This window comes from Panicum hallii, chromosome 9 (genome assembly GCF_002211085.1).
Source record: "Panicum hallii strain FIL2 chromosome 9, PHallii_v3.1, whole genome shotgun sequence".
Lineage (NCBI taxonomy): Eukaryota > Viridiplantae > Streptophyta > Magnoliopsida > Poales > Poaceae > Panicum > Panicum hallii.
The window spans coordinates 70,942,528-70,967,307 of record NC_038050.1 but is presented as its reverse complement, the minus strand read 5'-3'; the positions used below and the strand labels follow the sequence as shown (position 1 = coordinate 70,967,307).

The window sequence follows — 24,780 nt, the reverse complement described above, 5'->3', positions numbered from 1 at the left end:
TACAGAGAGGCATCTGGATCCCTCCAAACTCTTCTAACCATGATTAGTGTATCTCCTGTCCCGAATGGGGGATTGGGGCCCTGATTAAATTAGTTCCTTTTTCCGGCCTTGCCTCTCAGGGCGTGCATGTGAATTCGCATCTCGCGATTCTTCTACACTTTTTGCTTCTACCGGTCGGTCGGCCTTCTTTTGCTAGGATTTCTGTCCCACTGAATCCTGTCGGCAAGGCCGCCAACCTTCTTCTCCGAGTACCGTGATCCTCGGAGACGCTACACATTACTGGGAGGCTATGAATTGTAGGATTAACCATACCACCCTTCCCATCCTCTCATATGTGCAGGAACACCGCACAGATGATACCCATCTTTCCATCAGATAAAAACAGCAAATGATACAGAGCAGTAAATCGGTGTTAAGTGAGCAAGAGCCAGGTCAAATCTGCAGCAGTATACATGTAGTAGTCTCACAAACAATAACCATCTATTATCAAACTAATTGCCAACAATGCTCTTACATAGAACAATATCTCGCCGAGTAAACACACGTAGCAAACATCAGTACAGGCTGAACCCAAAGAACTGTCCCACCAGGAGCGCTAATCCCATGCCTATAGCTGCAAGTGAAGCCGCCCAGGTCAGTTTCTCTGTTATCCTAGGAACCTTCTCTTTCAGGGCCTCGCTACAAGAACCTACAAAAGCCGTGTAACTACCCATCGAAAAAACAGTGCCGACCAAAAACATGCCGAGGAATGCCGCGCCAGCGAAGCGCGACGGAAGAGCCAACGCGGGCAAGACCATCAGCAGTGCATCTGGTTGGAGACCATGTACGACTCCGGTGGCGAACGTTGCAAAACCGACTTTCTTCTTCCTGGGAGCTGATGGGACCTGCAAAGGTTCACTGCCACTCATGCTGGCATCGACACCCTCCAAAACTAGCTGTGTGGACCCTTGAACCTCTGAGGCTTCCCGGACACCCATGGCTCCTATGATCAGGAGGGTCAGGCCTACAACTCGTGTTCCCCATGCACGGAAAACCTCAATGTGCAATCGATCCTTGAGTAACAAGAAGAGCAGGCCAAAAATAACTTGTCCTGCATCATGACCGCAGCCCCAAAGGGCCCCAACCAGACCACTTTCAAGCCTTGATCTCCCAATAGAAAGTGGTGCCAAGGCAACTAGATGGTCAGGTCCAGACAAGGTATGTAAGCACCCAGCTAAAAAACCAGCCCAACCACTGCTTAGTATCTCTGTCGTAAAGAGTCTTCCACCAGTATTGGCTACTGGTTGCATCGATGCATAGGCCGAATGAGGGATGCTTGAGTGCAGGGTGCCAGTAATAAGTGTCATCAATAGGAAAAGGGCAGCAGTGGAAGCCTGCGATACAGAAGATTTTTAACACATGAGAACAGGACAGAGAAAGACCAGCAAGAAATCTTAAATTTTAGCTAACAATGACATAAGCTCCTTGTGCACATAATAAGCCCACGCAATATACAGCTTGATAAAATTATACAATGAAAGCTGCTTAGTACCAAAAATCTAATTTGAACCTGTAAATAACATCAGAAATTCGGAGTACTTACTACCTTGATCCTCTCAAAAGATGCATTTTTTGTACTTCTATTCTCAAGTTTCTCTCCAATTTTATAACTAAATTATTAAGAGCATACATGCGTTTGTACTTTAAGTTTTTTTTAGAAAGATCAGTTTCCAATGCACCTAGCAAGAGGTTCTAAGCATGGCACAAAATAAAAATGCAAGCACCAGAGTTATTGCCAGTTATGAAGAGCAATCTGCCCAAATGGCCGTTGCATCCTGCCAACAAATCACCAAGACAATATCGGGAGTAGGGAACAATACATGTGAACAGACAGACTAACATGATTGTCAATGATCAAGAAATCCTAACACACCTAAAAGTTAGAAACACCTGCGGAATTTGCAACAGGAAATTTTGTGCAAAACCAATGCAGCAACTAAAGGCCTTCAACTATGGCACTTCTATCACTTTTGGGAGGAATGAGAACATTGATAATGCAGCTTGTTTTGACCACTACATGTTTACGAGAACAATTCAGGCCCGCCCCTGAGGAAACCTCAGTAAAGTATGATGAACAAAAGACAATTCACCAAACAAATCGTAGAAAGGAAGCTTAGCAGCTGATCAAGATGCATTGACATCAACATTGTACACAAAAATATACCAACCCAACTAAAAACTGGAACGATTTACACCAATTTCTAAACTCACTAGGTTACAGGACCAGTAGCCAAGACCCTCTCTACGACCACAACTCCAAAAGCACTTGGAGTCCTTGCATGGTATCTGGGCTTGATTTGTCAGATAAACCACAAAAGATAACTTTGCCTAAAACTTCTCAAACCTAGCTCAGAGCTGCCAGTCACCATACAGTTTCTTAATTCCCAAAGCATTATCCAAAGTCACAGGACTACTCGGATGCACTCCAGATGTATTTGTAGGCTTCACAGAGGTTAATTAAGTTACTTTTTCCTTCTAGCACCGTGTGCATTTAGCATTATTCGCATTGGTCAGCATAGAGCACTAGAGCACAAGACATGTGAATGAATAGCAGGTCTTGCATGTCATTCCCTCCTCTTATCTAATCAGATTAAGCTATCTCTGTATATTAGCAATTACAGCAGCCGAATCGTATTTATTTCACTTTTAAAATGCTACAATTACACTTGGATATCCTAGAGTGTGCTTTTCTATTCTTATTCACACAGTTAACAGTAGGAAGCTTATACTGAAGCCAGGCAGGAGCGGCATGCTCCCTGAGCCAGAAAAGTAGCATGCCAACCATGAATCGCTTGCTTACACGGTACACTCAATTACACCACCAACCACCATCACTACCATATCCTGGGTACTCTCCGAGCCAAATTGCAATCTTAGACGGGAAGGGAGGGAAAAAAAATGTCCTATCACCTTTGGGAGCAGACTCCCCAGCAGCTTCCACGGGGCCCCAAAGGCCGCCGGCGGCGCCTCCTCCGGCTCTGCGGCCGAGAGGCTCTCGTGGCGCAGCGGCAACGCCATCGCGATCGCCGCGCCGGGCGGCGCCGGCTGTATCCGCAGCCGGGGCCATGCCGCGACGGGGAGGCGCCGGGAGGGGAGGAGAGCGGACCCGCCGGGCAGGCGGATCCGGGTCTGCGAGGGGGATGGGGAGGGGGAGGCGGCGGGCGTGGAGATGAGCCGCTCCATGGGAGGAGAAGATTAGGCGAGAGTCCGGGAGACCGGGGAGGATGGGTTGCAACAGCTTGGCTTTGGACTCGGCGAGGATGCGGCGGTGGGGGGGTAGGCAGGCAAAGGGTGGCGGCTCGGAAGAGCGAGAGCGGGTTTGGATAGACGGTTTCGGCACGGCGACTGCTTTGAGTGCGGTGGTTGGGGCGCTTGAGGCTGATGACCCGCGCGCAGTCAGAGCCGGGAGGGTGGTGGCGGCGCGGCGCGCACGTTGCTCGTACCAGTCGTGGCGTACAGCAGACTGTTCTGTTCTGGCACGATGGAGATGTTCAGATGACTTGGCCAGCGCGAATAACTGCTGACGTGGTTGTTATTTGCCTAGGCTGCGTATTCTAGCCGTGGAGTTGTTGTCATCCTTCCGGTGGTCAAGTTGTTTGTCCAATCTCAAGCTAGGGTCTGTTTAGATGCACCCTAAATTCTAACTTTTTACACTCTCTCTCCATCACATCAATTTTGGAACACATGCATGGAGCAGTAAATGTATGTAAAAAAATAACTAATTGCACAGTTTAATTGTACATCACAAGACGAATCTTTTAAACCTAGTTAGTCCATGATTAGATAAAATTTATCAAATACAAACGAAAGCGCTACAGTTCCACTGTTGCAAAAAATTTGCAATCTAAACAAGACCCTACTACAACATGTGCTTTCTGGTCCAGGTGATAAGTCAAAACTTAAAATGCTCCACGTATGCAAATCAGCATATAACATGGAGTGCCATAAATGGTCCAGCTATCTACGATGAGCACACTGGTACGAATGAGCCCTTTTTTAACGGCCAAGTGGCATTTCAGGTACACATCGAGCATTAATCCTGTACCCGGAATTTATCTCTAGCTAGGTGCAGCAGGGTAATGTCTAGCCCTTGTTGAAACATGTTTTTTCAAAGGAAACAATGCGAGCACCTAAAAAAAAAGCAAAAACCAAAATAGTGTGTGCCGACGGTAAGCTTTCAGCCTACGGCAAACAAGATGACTCTCCGAGCCCAAATGCTCCCTCCATCGAAGGAAGGAGCAATCGAGCCGCCGACTTGGGCCTCCAACACATTAACGGGCCAGCTGCGGTGAGGGATGCGGGGCCAGTGGTGTGCGTCGGGGCACCCCGTCTTGGGCCTTCCGGAGATGGAGTTTCGCGGGGAACCGAGCAGGCCGCGCGCGACGAGCCCAGCCGACGACGGTGCAGGCAGTTCTGTCGTTGGAGCCCGCTCGTCGGAGACGGACCGACGGCCGGGGGTTTCTGCTGTTGCTGTTTGCCCGTATGCCGTCGAGGACCGGGAATGCTATATATGTTCGGGAAGATTTTCTCTTCCCTTTCTCTAGGATTTGTATAAATCTGTTGGATCTTGCTCAAACTCTAACACCGCAAACCCATCCTCTCACGTCCGGTTCCGTCGCCGCCCATCCCTCCCATGCACGCGCCCCTCGCGCCACCGCTTGCCGGCGCGCTCTCCAGCGCTGCTGCCCCGCCGCCCCCCGTCAGCACGCCCCCCCTGCCGAATGCGCCGTGCCCGCCCACCCAGCCCCGCGCCACCGGCCGCTACGTTGGCCAACGCCTGCACCACCGCGCTTGCTTGGTGCGCTCGTGCCGCCCTGCCCCGCGCGGGAGCGCCGCCGCCGGAGAAGAGGGCGGCCGGTGATTTTTATGGAAAATATTGGTTCACCATTTTTAAAAAATGTTGCTCGATATTTTTTCAAAAAATGTTGAAGTTGACCAACATTTTTTGTAAATTTGTTGAGGTTCAACATTTCTGAAAACTATAGGTTCAACTTCTTTTGAAAAATATTGAGGTTCATTTTTGAAAAATGTTCCAATATTTTTGGGTCTGTCTATCCCTCACTCGGGTGATTTGGAGCGTTCCATCACTCAAGTGATTTTGACACTCAAATGTACACCACAAAATATTTTAGTGAAATAGAGACGTCCATCACCTGAATTTTATATCCATCAGATCAAAATCAAACGTACCAAAATGAAATAAAAAAATAAATATTAAAAAAATAGAAAAGCATAAAAGATGGAAGCAATAAGAGGCAAATACCAAAATAACATAAAATAACATATTACAAAAAGTTACAAATGTTTACAGAAATTTTCATGGAATAAAAAGCATAAATTTTGCGATGCCTTTGAAATCCCACAGATGCCAAATGCCAAAAACGCAAAACAACCAAAATAATTCAAATTACACCCACAACGTATATAAATGATGATACAATGCACACTTGAAATTTAAACATATTTGCATCGTGAGTGTAACTATATGTTCAACCTAGTAAGCTATTATGATTATGAAGTTATTCAACTTTTTTTAAGGAAGTTAACAGTAATGAGATTGCTGCTGCATCCAGAAAATGCATATTCAATATATTTAATTGACAAGACACTCCATTAGAAATGATACATAATTTACACAGAAATTACAGTCATATTGTTGCTGTCAACATAACACAATTTAATTGTAACTAATAGTATTCAAATTGCGAATAAGAATGAGTTGAGGATAAACCGGGAAATCAAATAGATTGGCTGAGAAAAAGGGCATTTGCTTTCAAACCAGCCAATTGAGCCTCTACCAGAATAGCAAATGAAATCCCAAACTAAATTATCCAGTACAACCGAGATGGAAAAAATAATTCTCAAGCAAGTGTCTGAAACCGAAGCTTTCAGAAATTCGAGTGAGAGAGAACAACGAATCACACGGGTGAGATATAGCTTTTTCTATAATTTTTAGTTGAAATGTTGAATGGATCATTTTTAGTTGGGTTTTGGTGGACTTCAAAGATAAATAGCTTAACCATCTTGTGGATGTGGAAGATATATAGGACAATAGGAGCCCCCGTCGATGACCGCATCAAATTCAGTGGCGTTTGCGGGGGTGGTGACGCTGGATCAGCAGCCGCAAGCAACACCATGTCTGCTCCGTGAAATCAACGTGTCCAAGGTGTATGAACCCACTAGTCGCACACCGAAGCGACCGATCCTTTCATTTTGCTCTGAACGTGTCATACTGTCCATGGCCAGCCTCATGGCTGTGGGTCGGCAAATGGCACTACACGAGGCACCGAATGCGGCAAGCGGCGGCCCACGGCAACGGTGGCGACGCATGTCCACCACCTTCGGCGCTGCAAGTGCGGCAGTGCGCAGTCGAGCTGGTGGCCTGGTGGCAGCCGCGGCGCACGCCCACGTCCGTTTCGTCCGCGGACAAAGTTGCCAGGGCAGCTGCGGGGGCTTTTCCTTTTCCGGTAAATGTATTATAAACAAAATAAAAGCCATCCTAGTACTCCTACTACCACCAGCCCACCACCGAACAATTATTCCAACCACCAGGTCGGTCACGGGCGCTCGCAGCCGTGAGCTCGACCCGGGTCCTGTTTAATTCCAACGCACAAGGGTGCTGAACCTGAACCCAACTACAGTGGAGTACTCAACTGAACCGGCCTGGGAATCTGAACAGATGGCCCACCTGTCAGCCGCAGGAGAAGGAGCAAACAGTTTTCTGCCGAGACCCAACGCGCAAGCTCCCAAAAGTTTACTATTCCTTTGTCGCTGATCGCGGTGGAGTGCTAGTGCCGCTGCCCCACCTGCCTGCCCACGAGCCACGGGTGACGAGAGCGCTGGAGGCGAGGCCCGGCACGGCACGGACTCGGAGACACGGGGAACGCAGCGCAACCTTGTGTTGTGACTTGTGAGGCTGAGGCGAGCTGGTCAGTGGAGTGAATCGGTGAGCGAGTCCAGCACCAGCAGTAACCTCTCTCCTCTGCTCGTCGCCTCATCCGCTCCGCGCCCCTCCCCCTTCCCACTTGCAGGCATTGCCTGTTCTCCACTCCAGTTCCCCGCCGCGCCGCTCGAGGGAGGGAGATAGGGAGAGGCGCAGCGCCCTCGCGCATCCCCAGTCCAGTCTCCGATTCTGTCACGGCCGGAGGAGGTGCCAGCGAGAGGTAATTCAGTAGTATAATAGCTGACGGGATTTCCAGCAGCATTTTGCCGTTCCCAGCGCAGCATTGGTTTGCGAAAGCAGAAGGGTCTTTGATCTCGATTGATTTCTTTCCTCGCAGGCGATAGGAGGAATGCCGCTATTGTGATCTTTCAGATCTGCCCGGCCGCGGTCGTGTTCCCTGCAATCAAGAACCGAAAGCGAGGTTCTTGGAGCCATGGCCGGCGGGAGGACGCACCGTGGCGGGTAGGATCGGCTGGGTCTCTCCGATCTTCGCCTCGCGCGCGAATTAGGCGAGAGGCCGAGCGGCTCGTGTGTAGAGGAGGAGAGGGGGTAAGAAATTCAAGATCGCAATGGCGTCGTGGGACAACCTGGGGGAGCTCTCCAACATCGCGCAGCTCACGGGGCTGGATGCCGTGAAGCTCATCTCCCTCATCGTCAAGGCAGCGTCCATGGCGCGGATGCACAAGCGCAACTGCCGCCGCTTCGCGCAGCACCTCAAGCTCATCGGCGGCCTGCTGGAGCAGCTCCGGGTCTCGGAGCTCAGGAAGTACCCGGAGACGCGCGAGCCGCTGGAGCAGCTCGAGGACGCGCTCCGGCGCGGCTACCTGCTCGTCAACTCGTGCCAGGACCGCTCCTACCTCTACCTCCTCGCCATGGGCTGGAACATCGTCTACCAGTTCCGCAAGGCGCAGAACGAGATCGACAACTACCTCCGCCTCGTCCCGCTCATCACGCTCGTCGACAATGCCCGCATTCGGGTCGGTAATCAGCTTTCTCTCACTGTCACTAGCAAATCTCAAAATTCACTTGTTTATTCTTGCAGTAGAATGCTAGACTGGATGTGCTAGGTAGGCTTTCAGAAATGTTAGTTTGTTATATATTCCATTCTGCTGGGATATTCCTTCTGGTTTAGACTCTAGAAGGAAGGTGATGTGTATCATTCTTTGGTTCTGAAGCATGGTGCGTGGAATCTCTACTTTTGAGGTTCTAAAGTATCATTATCTGATTGACTAGGGTTGTTTTCCTGCACGCCCTGATTGGTTTCTTGTTTTCTGTTGGTTAGCCATGAAGTAGGTAGGACCAATGATTCTAATGTTCTTCGAATAATGAAATTCCAACTATTTTATGTGCCATCGCTTTCAGTGCTTCTATACACCTGTGGAATCATATACATACACAAGGAAGTTAAGCTGAATTTTGTACAGTATAGCTAGTTGTTTTTAGCTTTAATCAAGGTTCAAGGATCATCTTTTGCTGTTTCTCTCAATTTCCTGTTTGGCTTACTCTTCTTTTTAACTGTTCCAGGATCGGATTGAGTACATTGAGAGGGACCAATGTGAATATTCTTTTGATGAGGAAGACAAGAAAGTGCAAGATGCTCTGTTAAATCCTGATCCTTGTACAAATCCTACAATAGTGCTCAAGAAGACTCTGTCATGTTCCTATCCGAACTTACCTTTCAATGAAGCCCTTAAGAAGGAGAGTGAGAAGCTCCAAGTGGAGCTTCAAAGATCACAAAGCAACATGGATCTGGGCTCATGTGAGGTTATTCAGCACCTGCTTGGAGTAACGAAAACTGTGGCATGTACCATTCCAGAGGAAGGAACAAATGCTAAAGTTTCTGAAAAAAAGGATTCAAATTACAATGAATCCAAAGGAGATGGTGCAAAATCTTATGATGATGATGACTATCCAAAGAAGCCAAAAGATACCTGCAGCGCACCACGGTTGGTGAATTCAGCTTGTTGTAGTTTTGGTAACTGTTTCTTTATTATATGAATATATGATATTGACATATTTGTGTAGGGAACCCTTTCCCCCTTGGGTTAACATTAACCTTCCTTTTGAGTCCACATGGGTTGACGAGTGATATGAGAAGTGTCTAGATACCATCGACTATTGCCTTGTTTAGAGATGTAATTCTGGTACACTAAATTGTGCATCCCAAAAGATAACAAACCATACTCCTGTGTGAATGTTGTTGTTTTTTTAGTTGGAAGGGAAATTAGGTTATCTTTAACAACATGAAATCAGGTTATCTTCCAAATTAGTTTTTTTAGTTCTGATAGTGTGTGTCCTATGCAGATGTTCCTCACCAGTTTCATATGGACATGATCCTGTCTCAAGGAGAGGATACAGTGATGAGTGGCATGCAGATTTACTTGGCTGCTGTTCAGAGCCAGCTTTGTGTATGCCTATTAACCTTATCTTTGAACAACGGATATTTGATTGCCATAATTTTATTCACTGTATTCAGTATTGGTTAAATAATTTCACTATGGTGTTTTACATGATATTTTAAGAATACTTGTTCAGCCTTGTATCTAGCTTGCTCCTGTATTTCTTACGTGATTTTGTTATCTATGGTGACATAGGTTTCAAGACCTTGTTTTTTCCCTGTGGAACCTTCTCGAGAATTGCTTCAGTGGCCAAGGACAGACCAATGTGTAAGAATATTTCTTTGGAAAGTGAAAATATCTTCACTTTATTTTACATGCTGAGGTTTAATCTTCACTTTATTTTACATGCTGAGGTTTCCTTGCAGCAAAGAAGATATAGCCGTACATACTTTCAAGTAGAATGCTTTCATATGGTTTCTGAGGTTTTAGTTGCTTCTGTTAGCTAAAGCTTGCTTTACATAATTCTATGCTGTTTTCAGCTTCTGGAGAGGCCTGCAATGATATTATGGCATACTCCCTGATATTATCCTGCTGCTGTTATACTTGCTGTGTAAGGAGAAAGCTTCGTCAAAAGTTGGACATTGCGGTAAATATTCCTGGACATGTTACTAGTAGTTGATCCTGTATTTGTCCTTAAAATAGAAATGCTTATTTCTTAACCATACTATGGGATTGGCCATTTACCAAAACCAGAATATCACGGGAAAACATTTGGTTAACAATTATCTTGATAAAGTTAATTTGTACTCTGCTAATATATAGTGGAAGAAGTTCTGATTCTCTTATATATTAGCAAACTTGCTGGAGTCTTTGCAGTTTCAGAAGCTCTGATGCTCTTAGCTTCTGACAGGGAGGCTGCTGCGATGACTTCCTTTCACATCTGTTGTGTTGTTGCTGCGCCCTTGTTCAAGAATGGCGGGAAGTCGAGATTCGTGGAGCTTATGGTGAGTTTCCTACTCAAATGCTTCTAGCAACGTGAACCATGAACTGAATTAGGTTTGGGACAACAGGTATGCTGCCTTGTTGGTAAAGAAATAGAAAAATTGTAGCAAAACAATACAGTTTTAAGCCTTACCTTTTATCGTTGGTAAATGATTCTGTTTGCAACATGGGATTCTATTTCGGTAATAGATCTGATGATAGCTGCATGCGATAATTTGACTTGTGCAGGAATACTGATTTCTGTGTTGCCTCTTATTCCTGCAGGCGAAAAGACGAAGACTACCCCACCGCCATGTCAATACATGGAGCACTGAGCAGCCATGATGGGAGACCTGGACTTCTGTAAAGATATTGACAAAAAATATTCTAATATTGTACTGCCAGAGTAGTGATACGACAATATGTTCTGTGCTGTATTTATGTTTACTGTCCATTGTCCTCCTGGTACTTCGATGGTTCTGTATCTATGCTTACTAGTATATGTTGGGGCATAGCCGCACAGTATGTACTTTGTAAACACACCAGTTACAGGCCTGTTAGAGCCTAATATCGGTTAACATCGTCAGTTCTTGCCAAGATCAGGAATCCTTTTTTTTGTGTGTGTGCCTTTTTACCCTACAACAGTAGCAAAGGAAGAAAAGAGCTCTTTATTTACAAGTTGGAAAGATGGATCCTATAAACTTCAGTGTTCTTTTCTGCATAGAACGACAGAAACAAACATTGCAGAAGTGGGACCGTCCAAGCCTGATGCGGATGAATGTCTGCCCCCTGAAGTGCACCCTTTGGTTACGTGACTCCGTGTCTGTGTCTCCATCCATCGATATGAACATACTCCTAATGTTAGGCATGCTTGGGAGTACGAGTAGGATTTGTCCTAAAGTACCTGTCCTAACAATATGCCCCCATATCTAAACTTATGCTAATTAACTTCCTGATCACTTAAAACACGTAATCGTTGTGAAGGAAAAATTACAACACAGCTTGTCTCTGATACTCGCTACAGATTCTTCTTGTTCCATTCTCGAATTTGGCCTTCGGGGCCCTCTGAACTTAGTTGAAAAAGACAGAAAACTAAAAGAATTCCATCTTTTTACGGCGCAATATAAAATAAACTTCCCTACACACCCAAACCCTTGCAGTTTGCAGCCTCCAGGAGTTCAGGCTTCAGTCAGTCCACACTCCACACACGCGGTGATGCTATGTGTTAGCTGCCTTGGGCCTTGACCCTTCTCAGCGACAGGTACGCCAGCACCCGGTACCCGATGATCATGGCGACGAGAGCCGCGACCTCGGTGGCGCCGTTGTCAATGTGTTTCGTGGTGGTCAGGATGTCCGGCACGGGATCGTACTGCACCTTAAGCAGGAGCCTGTACGTGTGGTAGTTGAAGGACAGGTAGCGCAGCCAAGAGATGAATGGGGGAACCCTCTGCAGATCATCAGAGTGGAATTAGGACAGAGTTATTCAGTGCTCCAAGCCAAGTGCCTGTTTTTGCGAGACCCACACTCATTTATAATTCTGCAGCAACTCCATCAGTGCTGCATCAGGTAATGCACTCACCTTTACAAAGAAGCCTCCTGCTAGCATGAACGTCATGACTGTAACTGAAGCTAGAGTTGTTGCCTTCTTGATATCCAGCAGGGTAGCTCCAATTGCCAATCCTAGTCCCTGCAATATCAATTTTTTTTAGACCACTAGTTCTGAAAAGAATCACTGTTAATATCCTTTTGCAGTATACTCTAGTAACCTTAACCAATGGGTAGTAATATGGATTAACTGGTCATGACAAGAGAACATCCTCGTGTTCGCTATACGCCTCCCATTGACCCCAACCGGTTTATTATTGACTATCTATTGGACACAAATTTGATGTTCGTCATGTTTTCTCCATTTATAACAGTCACTGTAAGCTTGTAACTACTAAGCCAGCAATAAAAACTTTTTGAAAATTAGCAAAACTAGCTCTGAACTTCATACCTGAGCAGCAATTATGCTGAGGAAGACAGTCAACATGCTAAGAAAGAAATGTGTGGCAGTTGCTTTGAGGCCTGCCATGAAGTAGACGATCACCATGAATATGACAGGGAGGAAAAGGTCAAGCGGTAGATCACTTGTCGTTCTGGCGAAGAAGTATGCACTGAGCTTGTACATGTCAACTGCACGCTCCTTGTTCAACATTGCCCTCTCTTGAGGGAATGTGAAGATTGCAGTAAAGACAGGAAAGAAACCCCAAAACACAGCAATGAAAAACAGTAGGCCAGCCTGCATGCACAAAATGGCATTGTCTTATGATGCTACGATGTATCAATTAGTTTTATGGGAAATAACTTAACCAAATCAAATAGCTAGTCGTGTGTGTAATACCTGATCTTCTAGACCTTTTAGTGTGCTGGGATCAGAGTGCCACCACAGTAAACCTAAGATAATTGATGTAGCTATGACCTGGGTTATTCTCATCCAGCTCAAATAATCATGCCGTCTTTCCTTGATCCCTCTACAGAAGAGGATGGAATATTGCTGCCACCAGCTTGTGCCCCACTCTCGCTTCGATGATGTTATAGTTACTTTCAGGTCATCACTGATTGGAAGTGGAGCTAGAAGCTTCTTCTTCTCCTTAAAAGCCACCCGAGTCTCATAAGCATCTACCAAATACTGCATAACATCATAAATACATTATTCGGTACAATTAAAAACCAATTCATATATCATAACATCAGCACATTGATTTCATGCTTCACCTCATGAACATCTTGTGCTGATGGCCTGTAGTCATTCTTGGAATTATTATTCTCCAAAGTGTGATTTTCCATATGCACCTTATCATCTAATTCTGAAGGGACTGAAACATCGTTAGTGTTGCCATTGGCGAGATCCAGTAGAAATTCTGCTGGGTTCATCGCGATAAGTGGGGTGCATCCAATGGACTGGAAGTAGGGCATGGCTTCAGATGCCTTCCCAAAGTATAGCAAACTTCCTTTGCCCAGGAGGATAAGCTTGTCAAACTTATGAAACAGCCTGCTAGATGGTTGGTGAATTGTGGTGATCACCGTCTTCCCATCCTGCAGAAATCAACTAAATTAAGGACGAACTGAACTGATGACAACCAACCTGCCATTACTCATTAGTAGTTACTTCCACCTCACCTCAGCTATGTCATGAAGAAGTTGAACGATCCTTAGGGCTGTAGTTGAATCCAGCCCAGATGTTGGCTCATCAAGAAACAATAAAGATGGATTGATCAGAATCTCATTTCCAATGCAAACTCTTTTCCTTTCACCCCCTGAAACCCCACGCACAAAAGATCCCCCAATCATTGTGTCCTGGCACCTTTGAACACAACAAATTAAGCAACCTTGTAAGGATAGTGAATATGCAACAATGCAGAAATGTATGACGCACAGTCTACCTTTCAAGGCCAAGCTCATATATGATGTCCATTGCCCGTTCTTTCTTTTGTTGCCTTGTCATTGTTCTTGGGAGACGAAGTAATGCCGCATAGGTCAATGTCTCCTTCACAGTAAGATGGGTAAAGAGAACATCATCTTGAGTCACAAACCCTATCCTGCAAGCAAATATGAGCCCAACTATATGTCAACATGCGTACTCACAAGATATCAATGTTTTGTAAAATACCGTGAGGCCTCCCAACCTATTTGACAGTCAAACCTATTTCTTGGTTTTATTTGTCAATTGTCATCCTTCAGAGAATCATACATCTGTTATGTCTCTCATTCCAAATTGCGAATCATGTGCTGATTTTACGTTAAGACTTTTTCTAACCGGAAGTAGGGAAAGGAAGATTATAGTTAACAGTTACTGGATCTATTACTAACAAAAAAGAGTTAGTGAGTATACTACACTGGTGTCCTTCCTTGGTGTCTCCCCGAGGACCCTACTACAGACTAGTCAAACGCAAGGCTCTATCAACAGCTACAACTAAAATGACTGGGCAGAAGCAGGGCGGAGGCAGTCCTTGTGACAATGACAAGCATGAGGGGGCATCATCAATTCATCATTCACAGGATGGTGGTCCGAGAATCCAACGCTTCAGGAGATGTTGACGTCTGAACACGGAGACTTGCACATTCAACGCCTCTAACCACAACTGGCTGAGGAAATTTGCCGAACAGACTGCGGACATGCGGGACTGGCATATCATTGCACGCTGGCAGGGGATCGCTGATTAGTTAGTGGCTCTTACTCAATGGATTGGCGAATAATCAACCCTAGATCTCACCGCTGAATCCATGAAAACGAACCGGCGCCGATAGGTAGGTTGGCCACCCACCCATCATGGATTCATAGGGATTGTAACGGCGACAGGAGAGTGGCAGCCGAAACATGAGACCAGGAGAAAGGATTGTGGACTGACGCTACATGAGGGAGGGAGCACCCCAGCATGAGGAGTCACCGGACGACCCCATCATACTTGGAACAACTCATTCGGCTGAAGCCGCCGGCGACTCAGGAGGAGACGGGGGCAGGGCCAGGGGCCGGCCGACGCCTCGCCGGGCGGGCGAGAGGCGCGTGCCGCCATGCCAGCGAGACCGCGTGAGCATGGCGAACGGAACGAACGGGAGCTGGCTGGCCGGGCCGAACCAAAGCCTATGTGAGAGACCTAGCCCAAGAACAGCCAGGCCCGTAGAAGGCTTGGGCTAAAATTACTCGCAAGACTCTTCGCCCGAGACCCATCCTTGGGCCAGGCCGTCTACTTGGTGGCAATGGAGGCGAAAGTGACAAGGCCGCCGTCAGTCAGGTCATTTTCTTTTTCTGTACCTCAAAAAAGAGGTCATTTTTTCCCTAAAAGGCTGTCAGGTCAATTTCATCGGGTACAGACAGTACACTGTGCAGACAATCACCCATAACAAGAGTTGCATGAACAGTAAACCGGAGGGCGAGAGGCCATGCACGAACAGTTAACAAACTCGCAGGATAACCGTGAGCCACGGCTAGGCAGCTAGCTAAGCTACATCTTTTCAGTACTTGTCAGCTATGGACAGGCACAGGTATGCGTGCATGGGCACCACCTGTAGCTACGAGCAACACCTCATCACCGGCCGATGGACCCACTTAACTTACCGAAAGCTACTGACCACACAATTAATTTATCACCCAAGCTAATAATGAGCAAACTCTGCCCCGGAGAAATCAATACCATTTTTTAATTAATTAGTTAACTGATTATTAAATTATTAGTTGGATGCCCTGCTAGTTAAAGCAGTGGTGCAATTAAGGCGCGCGTCGATGGATTGACACGGTGGGGGTGGGTTACCTGCGCTTGAGGGACTTGCTGTAGGGCTCGTCGTTGTAGGAGACGCAGCCCTCCACGGCGCCGCCGCCGGCCCTGCCGCCCAGGATGCTCAGCAGCGTCGTCTTGCCGCTGCCGGACGGGCCCATCAGCGCCAGCACCTCGCCGGGGGACGCCGACCCGGATATCCCGCCCAGGATCTCCCGCGGCGAGCCCTTCGCCGCCACCCTGTACTTCACCTCCGTGAACTGCATGCATCGTGTGCGCCGCGGCGCCGCTGATGAGATGTATCGCAAGCTTTTCGCTGCAGCATGCATGCATGGTGTTTCTGGTTGTGTGCTTTACCTTGAGGTATATCGGCAAGGTCGGCTCCGTCATCAGCTTCTTGCGCCGCCGCGCGCCGGCCTCGATGTCCATGGCTGCAGGCGTACGCACTTTAGATGGTCGCTCAGAGCCGACGTCGTGCAACCGTCTTTAGAGCTAGCAGGTAGCTTCGGACATATATATATATATATATGTATATATAGCTAGTTTATATGTGTGGAATTAATCGTGCGTACGGCTGTCGTCGTCGCTGAAGGTCGTCGGGTCGGCGGAGTGCATGCCCCCCTGCGGCGGCGGGGTGAAGCCGGTGAAGGTGAAGGAGAAGCCGAGGCTGGCGCTGGAGGCGCGGCTGAGCGCGGCGCCGCTGCTGACGAGGTCCTCCACGTCCAGCTTCAGCTGCGCGCTCCGCGACTTGCGGATGTGTCTGTTGCCGCCGCCGCCGCCGCCGCCGCCCGACGCCGTGCGCTTCCGCCCGAAGCTGGACTTGCGGGACAGGCTCGTCGTGTCCGCGTTGCTCAGCACCGTCTCCGCCGACGCCGTCCGGCTCAGCGACTGCGACGGCGCCAGTTGGTCCGACCTGGTCCGCCCGATCGTCCCCCCTCCGCCGCCGCCGCCCGTGGCGTCCACCGCCATCGGCTTCTCCATTATCGACTCCATCACCAGTTAGCTAGCTACGTGCGTGCGTGCGCACAGCTACACCAGCTACAACTGTAGCTTTTGCACGGGGCCGCCCTGATTTATACGCCTGCCCGTGCCAGACCGCGACGACGCGCGCAGCTAGCAAGCGATCGACTAGCTGGCCAAGCAGAGACTCAGGCTCGGCGAGACGGGCAGTGGCGAGAGCGACGGCGGGGTGGCAACGGAGGGGCAAGGGCTCGCCAGCGCGGCGCGGCGGCATTGATGGCGCGGGAAAGTGGGGGTGTGGCCGCGCGCGCCCGGGCAGCCGCCTTCCACACATGCCGGCCTCACGACGACGTATCGCCCAGGGCACCTGCCTGCACACCGCCGCGCGGGTCCGATCCGATAGGGATGGGCGGAGGCGTGGGCGCCGCCGCGCGCGGCTCTGCCCTCCGCGACCCCGGCCATCTGGCCGCTCCCTGGCTTCAAATCAATCTCGCCGCAGCATTATTCAGGCGCCCTTAGCTTGCGGCTCCTCCACCCCACGGCTCGAGCGCCGGCTGGCTGGCTACCGGACAATGAAGCGAGCCCGCGTCGATGGCGATCGGCCGCCGCCCGGTCGGCGGCCTGATCTTTGGACCTGCTGGATGTTTGCAGATGCATTGGTTTCGTTTGGTTAGGTATATATGCATGTCGTGGCGAATTTAGAACAGTTTATTCATCGTCGGGTTCAGAAATGCAGGGACGAGTTCGGAGGAATTTTGTTGGATTTCCGGCCTCACGCCAACCGGAGCATCATCATCTGTTTGCCAAAGCAAGTTCCACGGAAAAATCTTACGAGATTCCTCTGAGGAACTAGCACAATAATTGCACGCGTTTATGTTCATGCCAGCTCTGATCGAGAGTTCCGTTCCGATGGCTCGCAGCACCCGACAGAGGAGCGCAGAGACGACAGAGACACGAGACGGGCACGGCTCTCTCTCCCCGCTTCCCATATTCACACGAGCTAGCGATCGCCCGGCACAATCATGAGGATCACTCGAAGCAGCAGGGGCCTGACGCTGAATGTTCATGGCACGCAGGTCCAGGGGGCGACGAGAGAATTGAACACTGTTGGACGGGGCCATCAGAGTTCACAGTGGCAAAGTTGCGTGGACTGCGTCGACGCCCGGTCTTTCCTGTGAATGTCAGGCGCGCATCAACTGGCAGAGGGGGAAAAATGCGAGGCCTCCCATGGAAGCAGTGCTCCCGGACACTGACGAAACGCGCGACCGGTTGCCCAAGTGGGGAGATGGCGTCGACACGCCGGTCGGATCCTGTCCTGGTATCGCGATCGCGTCCCCAATTGCAATTTGTGACGACTGGTGAGGGTGATCGCGCCACGGCCAGCCAGCCATGCACGGGAGGGAACAGGCCACCCGTGCGAGGCGAAAAAGGACTCGTCGTCGGCAGTAGAGTAACGGCCCTCTCTTTGCCTTGCTGCAACTTGGCTGGGATCCTTGTCCGGGAATGGTGGGACCCGAACCGCAACGGAGCGGGGAGAGGCAGGGAAGGAAGGGTGTTACCTGAAGCATACGACACCGGTGGAGGTAGGAGCAAGCCGGTCTAGCAGGTAGCAACAGCCGCAAGCCTGAAGGAAGAGACGATAACGGCACGCTGCGTTTCAGAAAAGGAACCGCAAATGGCGTCAAAGAGTGATCCAACCGCAACTGCATGCGTTTCAGACACGATAATGGTAAATATGGCCCTAGTTTAATTTGGACGGTGAATAATTGTTAGGCACCGCTACCTAGAGCGGGTCAAAGAGTGATCCAGCCTTTAACTTTGGTGTGGCTGGCATCAAGTTTAAAATAATTTGGTCATAGACCACTAATCTTAGGCCTACCATTTCTTTCAAAATAGATGCTGAAAAAAGAAGACTATCCATGCCACCCTTGCAGCGAAAGAAGTTCAATATCCCAATTCATAAATGGGTATTTAGCCATCTTGGGTACCATTTATTTATTTCAACGAGGTCATCGTAATAAAGTAAATAAACATACAAAGTACAAATTTTGCTTTTAGGTTTGCATGTGCCTTTTTTTTTTGAAATTGGTTTGCATGTGAGTTGTTTTAACTTGCAAGACTGAACCCTATACCATCAGCCGAAACTATAATGATTTAACATCGCGTGAAGTAGATGGGTTGGAGACTTAAATTTTTTAAAATTGACGGTTCAAATGTCCTAGTGCTAGTGTAAATTACACGAAGCTTGAAAATGAATCGTGGAATCGGGACCCTTTTTAAAGAAAATAAATAAAAGAAAAGAAACGAGGGAAAGAAAAAGTAAAACCCAGCCGGAGCGGAACGGCAGGTAGACGAAGGCCCCCGCCCCAACCAGAATCTCCAGATCCCCCTCCGCAATCTGACGCCTTCCGCCTACCACCCCGCCGGTGCCGAAGCCGGCGACCGCGGCCATGCAGTCGCCGGAGCCCTCCTCCCCCCCTGTCCTCCTCAACATAGGTCTGACCCTTCGCCCTTCCCTGATCCGCTGCCCCCCTTGCCGTTCGGTCGCGAATCGCAGGCTTATTCGTTTACCATGATGCAGGGGGCAAGAAGTATGCAACGACCGTGGAGACGCTGACGCAGCGGGAGCCCGATTCCATGCTTGCCGCCATGTTCAGCGGCCGGCACATGCTCCCGCACCACCCCACGACGGTACGGTCCGGAGCTCTCTCGTCGCTGCTGATTCTTTTGCGGCTTCAGAGGATCAGTCGAGTGGTTTGTGTCATTGTGTGCAGGGGACGGTGTTCGTGGACAGGGACGGTAAACATTTCCGGCACGTGCTCAACTGGCTCAGGGACGGCGCCATCCCCTTGATGTCAGAGTCTGAGTACCAGCAGCTGCTGCGCGAGGCAGAGTACTACCAGTTGCTTGTAAAAGAAAAATGGCTCAATTCCGCCTCGTCTTCTTTAAAGATAGTTTTTTGATTCAATTGTTGTTCATAAGGTGATAGTTTCTGCTCTAGGGCTTAACTGATTACATAAACGAGAGGCTCGGTTGGAAGAAAGTTGACAGTTCAGAGGCTGAATTGACACGAAAGGACGTGATAAAATGCATCCAGGCTCAGAAAGTTAGGTTCCGTGGTGTGAATTTATCTGGCCTTGATCTGTCTAAGCTTGTAAGATCTTTGAGAGACTTGTTTCTGTTGTTTTCTGCTGGTGTTATTGACTATTGTTTCTTTGGCATTCTAGCTGTTGTTTAGCCTGTACCACCATGTTAGCTTATCTTTGTGTGGTGTACATGAGAGTTTTGCAAATATGTAACTCTCTTCTATACTTTTTTGTAGTTTATTACATCTTATCTTACACTCTAAAGCATGCAGTTTCTTTTTTCCTCCACAGGACTTGTCAGAGGTGGACTTCAGTTATGCATGCATTAAGAACACCGATTTTTCATGTGCCAACCTTTACAAAGCAAAGTTCGCGGTAAATCAATCACAGTAAAATACTTTTGTTATTGTTTATCAGCTGCTTAGCAGTAGCAGGCCGTAGCAATTATGCTAATTTAGTTCATCTGTGACTATTAGATGTTTCAATTATGTCAAATTTTTAAAAAATATTTTTTATTTGTTAAGTTCTTATCTAAGATACTGCTATAAAAAACGAAACAGTTTGCTGATAATACATCTCCTCTATATTCTATTATTCTTATCAGCAGGTGGAAGCTTCATCCTCATCTTTCCAAAATGCCAATTTGCGTGAGTAAGACACTCCAACAAGCTACTTGTAGTATTTTTAAATAGGCTGTAAGATTAAATTTCCCCCTTTTTTCTCATTCAGTTTCCTTTTTGTGCAATTTGGCATTCGTTCTGTTCACCCACTTTGGAGTAACAGGTGTGAGTTTATTGGAGCAAACCTTCAAGAATCTATTCTGGATGGAGCAAACCTTCGAAGTGCAAACCTGCAAGGTAACAGTGCTAACATTGATCTGTTCTTTCATTTCTTGGTTCATGCCTACTGTGGCATTGGTGTAGATCTTTGCCTGTAGTTTGTACTATGTCTATACAACTGGGTATGCAACTTTGTATTTCTGTATTCTTGATAAAAATATTGTATGCTCGGATTACTTTGCAGATGCATGCTTAACACGTTGTAGTTTCATTGAAACGGATCTTCATTCTGCTCATTTACAGGTATGCAAACTATAGTGCATGAAACTCAACATATTGAGTTGCTGTTCAAATACATTATGTTCAATGTTAAAAATCATTATGAACAGTAGAATAATCTCTGTATTTTCTCTTGTTGTATGTTAGTGCTAGTGCTGCTGGTGCTTAGATATCTATAGTTCATCCCAGCTATATGTTGTAGAACCCAGAATGTGGCAGCAGAATTCAGTGCTTACTGAATCACATTCAGGAGACATGCCTGTTTGTTTTCAAGTTTAAAAAAGGCGCTAGGCGGTCTCTAGGTGGTGACCCCCCGCCTAGAGCCTAGGCGTGCCTAGGCGCTTTTGTGCATGTGTAATTGACTAACTAATATATGAATTAAGTGCCGAGATGGTTGAATACATATCTTAGTTTCATGCCTTGATTTTCTTAGTACAGCCTTGTTCAATTGTTTTCCCTTCATAGGAATATGCTACATTATTCCCCTGGATTGCTGCAGATAAAAGATTTATATGGACTGGTTTTTAACAATTCAGAAACCATAAAATCTTGGAAGCTGATTGTTATGTGTGCATCTTATTATTAATTCAAATGGATTTTCAGACCGCTAATCTGACGTCTGCCAACTTGAGAGGAGCTAACCTTGAAGCAGCCAATCTTAAGGTAAATTGAAAATCGTATCACATGATTTGACAGGGAATGTTTATGTGTATTCTTGGTAGAAGTTAGAACTGAAGTATCTTTGGACATTGATTATCATTATGCCTCATGCTAAAGGCTTCAGCTTATCAGGCTCATATTCTAGTGTGGTATAAAATATCCATGTAGTTTAAACCATTTTTTCCTTTTTAGGTTACCTGTTAATAAGATTTGAGGAATATGCTATCAGACAATGGGGCAAAATTTACTTTTAGCAGAATCCAAATGCTCTATAGGTAGTACATACCTATTCCTCATAAATACCCTTTTTTTCTAATTACATTTATTTATTTGACTAATCCCAAGCTTGAAATGAGGATAAATGGATATGTTACTTTTTGCTGGCATAGGATCAGTGTAGGATCATTTTCTTTTTAGGTTAAGATGCTGATGAGTTCTTAGAACTTTAAACATCTTTTGCGTGTAATTTCACTAATAGGGGTCGGGTCTGCATAGAGGGCATGTATACTAGTCATATCAACTGATAGTAGTGCTGACATAAACATATCTTTGCTCCCCATATCTAAGGTCTGTGAAAATTTGCATAAGCGAAACTGTACTAATCCTTGTTAAGCTGTGATGCAATTTTGATAGATGCGCCACATATTCTCTTTTTTTATTGGTTTATTGAAAATGTGCAAACAATTGAACATTAGCACCACTCCTTATCTGGTGCCTAATTAATATCAATCAGAACCATTTGTCGAGCTCATTCTGATTTGTGCAGGGTGCTAAGTTGTCTGGAACCAACTTGCAAGATGCAAATCTTCAGCGAGCTTACTTGCGAGAAGTTGACTTGCGTGACACTGTATGTTTCTACTCCTCATTCCATTCTCTAGTTTCATTTCCCGTCTTACCTTTAGTTACAAAGCCAAAGGATCTTGGGCACTTCTGTTTACCTCAAGGTTTTGCACAAGTAGTTGCTACACATCCCATGGTACCGGACAAACCAATGTCTAAGCTTGAATTCTAACCGTGTTTGCTTTATCAACAGCAATTAACTGGTGCTAAGCTTGGTGGTGCGAATCTGCTTGGAGCTATCAGGTGATGCAACAAGAGAAGACCATCAACAGTTTGACTGTGTATACTGTATAATTTTACTGGAGGTGGTAGCTAGCTTGCGTGCAACAGGATGGTGCCTGCTGTTCCAGTCTTTGCTGGTGGAAATTTAGGACACAAGTACATCAAAAAAAAAAACAATTGGCTTGATGTTGATGTGTTGTATCCGCTATTAGCATTCAGGGCTGGTTTGGATATACCATTCCTCTTCTGGATTGGAGGGGATTGATGAGGCCCCTACGATCCACATGGGGAATGGGTGTATCAAACAAGCCCTCAGTGAAATGTGGTAACTAGCTGTATCGAAATTAGGCATCAGTATAGAGGAAATTACTGTTTCTTATAAACCCCAAAAGGCTGTACATTTCCTGGTTATTGTGGACTTTACCTGATTACGTGTTCTGCTTGGAGCAAACTTCATTCTGTTGGTGTCGATTTACTATGTCATCTCGGAGAGCGAGCCTGCGTTAGCTTGCGCTTGGCATATACAAGTATTATGCACTGAAAAAATGGCTTTCACATTTGTTTCAGATATTCCATTTCATAGGTGTTTCCACAATTGAACTCTGTTTTCTTTTCCTTTTGCATTACAATAGGCAGTCATGTATATGTACAGTAATCGACTACTACCACGTTTGCATTTTATTCAGACGCATGAGGCATGTTCACTGCTGCAGCACGATCAACTGTCCGAGAGACTGACGATGCTGTTGCCTGACGGCGCCGTCTCGGCCGATTGATCCATAGTCAACCTGTACCTCGCCAATAGGCCGGCGCCAACCAGGGCCAGCATCACGGCAAAGATCGCCAGTAGCATCCTCCTCCTGTCCTTGGCGAAGCCGTACGCTGCCGGCTGGCGAGCGGCAGGTGCAGCCGCGGCGTTGTCGCTGCTTGTGTGGTGTTCGTCGTCTTGGCCTGGACGGTCCATGGCCGCCCCGGCGTCCTCCTCCTTCTGGCCTTTCTCTTCTTCAGCAGCAGTTCCCGCTTGCTGTGCACTGGCGTGACTTGCAGGATCATGGTCCTGGCCAGCGGCGGCGTCACCACCCATGTCCGCACCTGGCGACTTCGGCTCCTCGGCTGCTGCCGCCGCCGCTGACAGCTTCGGCATGGTGATGAGGAGGATGCCGTCCTTGTCGAGCCTCGCGCGGATGGCTGCGGCGTCGCAGGTGTCGGGGACCTGGAATTCCTTGTGGAAGCGCCTCCACCTCCTGCCGTCCGCGTCGAGCGGCCGCTCGCCGGCTATCCACAGCCTCCCGAAGTTGTCGATCTGCACCCTGATCTGCTCCTTCCTGAACCCTGCATTCGTGCGCGCATGGACGCAGCCACGCACGCCAACAATGTAACATCTTCTCTAGACGGATGAAAGATGAGTCATGCGATGAAGGCTACTGAATGAACATGCTCTAGCAGAGATCGAGGGGCATGCCTTCCGCGGAGAGGTCGACGCGGAGGGCCACCTTGTCGGGCTCCTCCCGCAGGCTGTGCGGCGGCACGAAGTCGACGTACGTGCGCGCCGTCGTGGCGGTGGCCATGGCTGGTCTTGGCTCTGAGTTCTGACGACCCTCGCTCTGCGGCAGATAGAGGATTTCAAACGGTGAACACGACCTGGATTGGGGGTGCAGGAAGCCATTTTTCGTGTGCACCTATATACCGGGGTGGGAATGGGAAGAGTGCAGCACGGGAGGAGGAATTGCTTCAGGTTCAGGGGAAGGCGTTTAGTTTGCAAGGCCTACGGGTGGTGCTTGCTGCCTTTGGACGATCCATCGGCGATACCCTTTTTCTTGCCTCTTCGAGTGTATACGTGTACACCCCTGAAGAAGAAGAAGAAAGCCCCGACGAAGAAAAATGGGAGAGGATGTCTCCGACGTTGGGGCAGGGGACAAGCAACTTTTGGGCCTGATTACGCGCGCCTGATTCTGCAGCCGTGCAGAGACGACGGATGACGGGCACGACCGCACGAATAAATTATATTACCATTTACTCTCTCCATCCTAAATTATTAGTTATTTTAACTTTTCTAAATTTATAGACTTCGCAATGCATATCTAGACATATTATATATGTAGATGTATAGTAAAAACTATAAATCTAGAAAAGCTAAAATAACTAAATTCAATTTGGGACGGAAGAAATAGTAAGTATAAGCTGGGTGGAGTTATTAGCACTGCAAATTTAGATAGGGTTGCCGAGTCATTTGTATGAATTTCTCAAATTGTCAATGCTTAAGTAACAAGGTTGGATGTCGGCGAAACACCCGCTATGATCGTTCACAGTAAGAAATGCATAACACACCTATGTAGTAGTAATACATTTTTTTTCGAAAAAGGATTTTTTTATTTCAAGCTATGGCGGTAAGCCGAA

At 47.5% G+C, this 24,780-nt stretch overlaps 5 protein-coding genes across 8 annotated transcripts; 2 read left to right on the top strand and 3 right to left on the bottom strand.

Moving 5' to 3' along the window:
• Nucleotides 1-389: 389 nt before the first annotated feature.
• On the bottom strand, nt 390-3,396 carry LOC112877849. The gene is made up of 2 exons (XM_025942224.1): nt 2,950-3,396; nt 390-1,373 (listed from the first exon to the last, which is right to left on the bottom strand). The coding sequence occupies exons 1-2, from the start codon at nt 3,220-3,222 to the stop codon at nt 555-557; spliced, it is 1,092 nt and encodes a 363-aa protein (XP_025798009.1). The 5' UTR covers nt 3,223-3,396; the 3' UTR covers nt 390-554.
• Nucleotides 3,397-6,954: 3,558 nt separating this feature from the next.
• Nucleotides 6,955-10,899, top strand: LOC112877326 (cell number regulator 13). Of its 2 annotated transcripts, XM_025941612.1 has the most exons (8): nt 6,955-7,202; nt 7,320-7,959; nt 8,507-8,928; nt 9,287-9,390; nt 9,577-9,648; nt 9,861-9,967; nt 10,232-10,325; nt 10,588-10,899. In XM_025941612.1, exons 2-8 carry the CDS (start codon nt 7,552-7,554, stop codon nt 10,635-10,637), a joined length of 1,257 nt encoding a protein of 418 aa, XP_025797397.1. In that variant the 5' UTR covers nt 6,955-7,202; nt 7,320-7,551; the 3' UTR covers nt 10,638-10,899. The 2 variants fall into 2 exon arrangements, with proteins under 2 accessions (XP_025797397.1, XP_025797398.1); XM_025941613.1 differs by lacking the exons at nt 9,861-9,967; nt 10,232-10,325; nt 10,588-10,899 and adding an exon at nt 9,735-9,795 and having other exon boundaries at nt 9,577-9,703.
• Nucleotides 10,900-10,955: 56 nt separating this feature from the next.
• On the bottom strand, nt 10,956-16,614 carry LOC112877319 (ABC transporter G family member 22-like). 2 transcript variants are annotated; one of them, XM_025941597.1, is made up of 10 exons: nt 16,130-16,614; nt 15,915-15,988; nt 15,594-15,817; nt 13,728-13,883; nt 13,465-13,648; nt 13,060-13,380; nt 12,686-12,973; nt 12,299-12,583; nt 11,882-11,989; nt 10,956-11,749 (listed from the first exon to the last, which is right to left on the bottom strand). In XM_025941597.1, the coding sequence occupies exons 1-10, from the start codon at nt 16,548-16,550 to the stop codon at nt 11,528-11,530; spliced, it is 2,283 nt and encodes a 760-aa protein (XP_025797382.1). In that variant the 5' UTR covers nt 16,551-16,614; the 3' UTR covers nt 10,956-11,527. The 2 variants fall into 2 exon arrangements, with proteins under 2 accessions (XP_025797382.1, XP_025797383.1); XM_025941598.1 differs by having other exon boundaries at nt 13,138-13,380; nt 16,130-16,613.
• A 2,203-nt stretch (nt 16,615-18,817) lies between these two features.
• On the top strand, nt 18,818-22,834 carry LOC112877330 (FH protein interacting protein FIP2). Of its 2 annotated transcripts, none has more exons than XM_025941623.1 (11): nt 18,818-19,013; nt 19,099-19,208; nt 19,292-19,426; nt 19,519-19,671; nt 19,895-19,978; nt 20,211-20,254; nt 20,387-20,460; nt 20,627-20,685; nt 21,265-21,324; nt 22,088-22,168; nt 22,355-22,834. In XM_025941623.1, exons 1-11 carry the CDS (start codon nt 18,968-18,970, stop codon nt 22,406-22,408), a joined length of 900 nt encoding a protein of 299 aa, XP_025797408.1. In that variant the 5' UTR covers nt 18,818-18,967; the 3' UTR covers nt 22,409-22,834. The 2 variants fall into 2 exon arrangements, with proteins under 2 accessions (XP_025797408.1, XP_025797407.1); XM_025941622.1 differs by having other exon boundaries at nt 18,819-19,013; nt 20,208-20,254.
• A 144-nt stretch (nt 22,835-22,978) lies between these two features.
• Nucleotides 22,979-24,021, bottom strand: LOC112877331. Its single transcript, XM_025941624.1, has 2 exons — nt 23,846-24,021; nt 22,979-23,715 (listed from the first exon to the last, which is right to left on the bottom strand). Exons 1-2 carry the CDS (start codon nt 23,949-23,951, stop codon nt 23,102-23,104), a joined length of 720 nt encoding a protein of 239 aa, XP_025797409.1. The 5' UTR covers nt 23,952-24,021; the 3' UTR covers nt 22,979-23,101.
• Between the last annotated feature and the right edge of the window lie 759 nt (nt 24,022-24,780).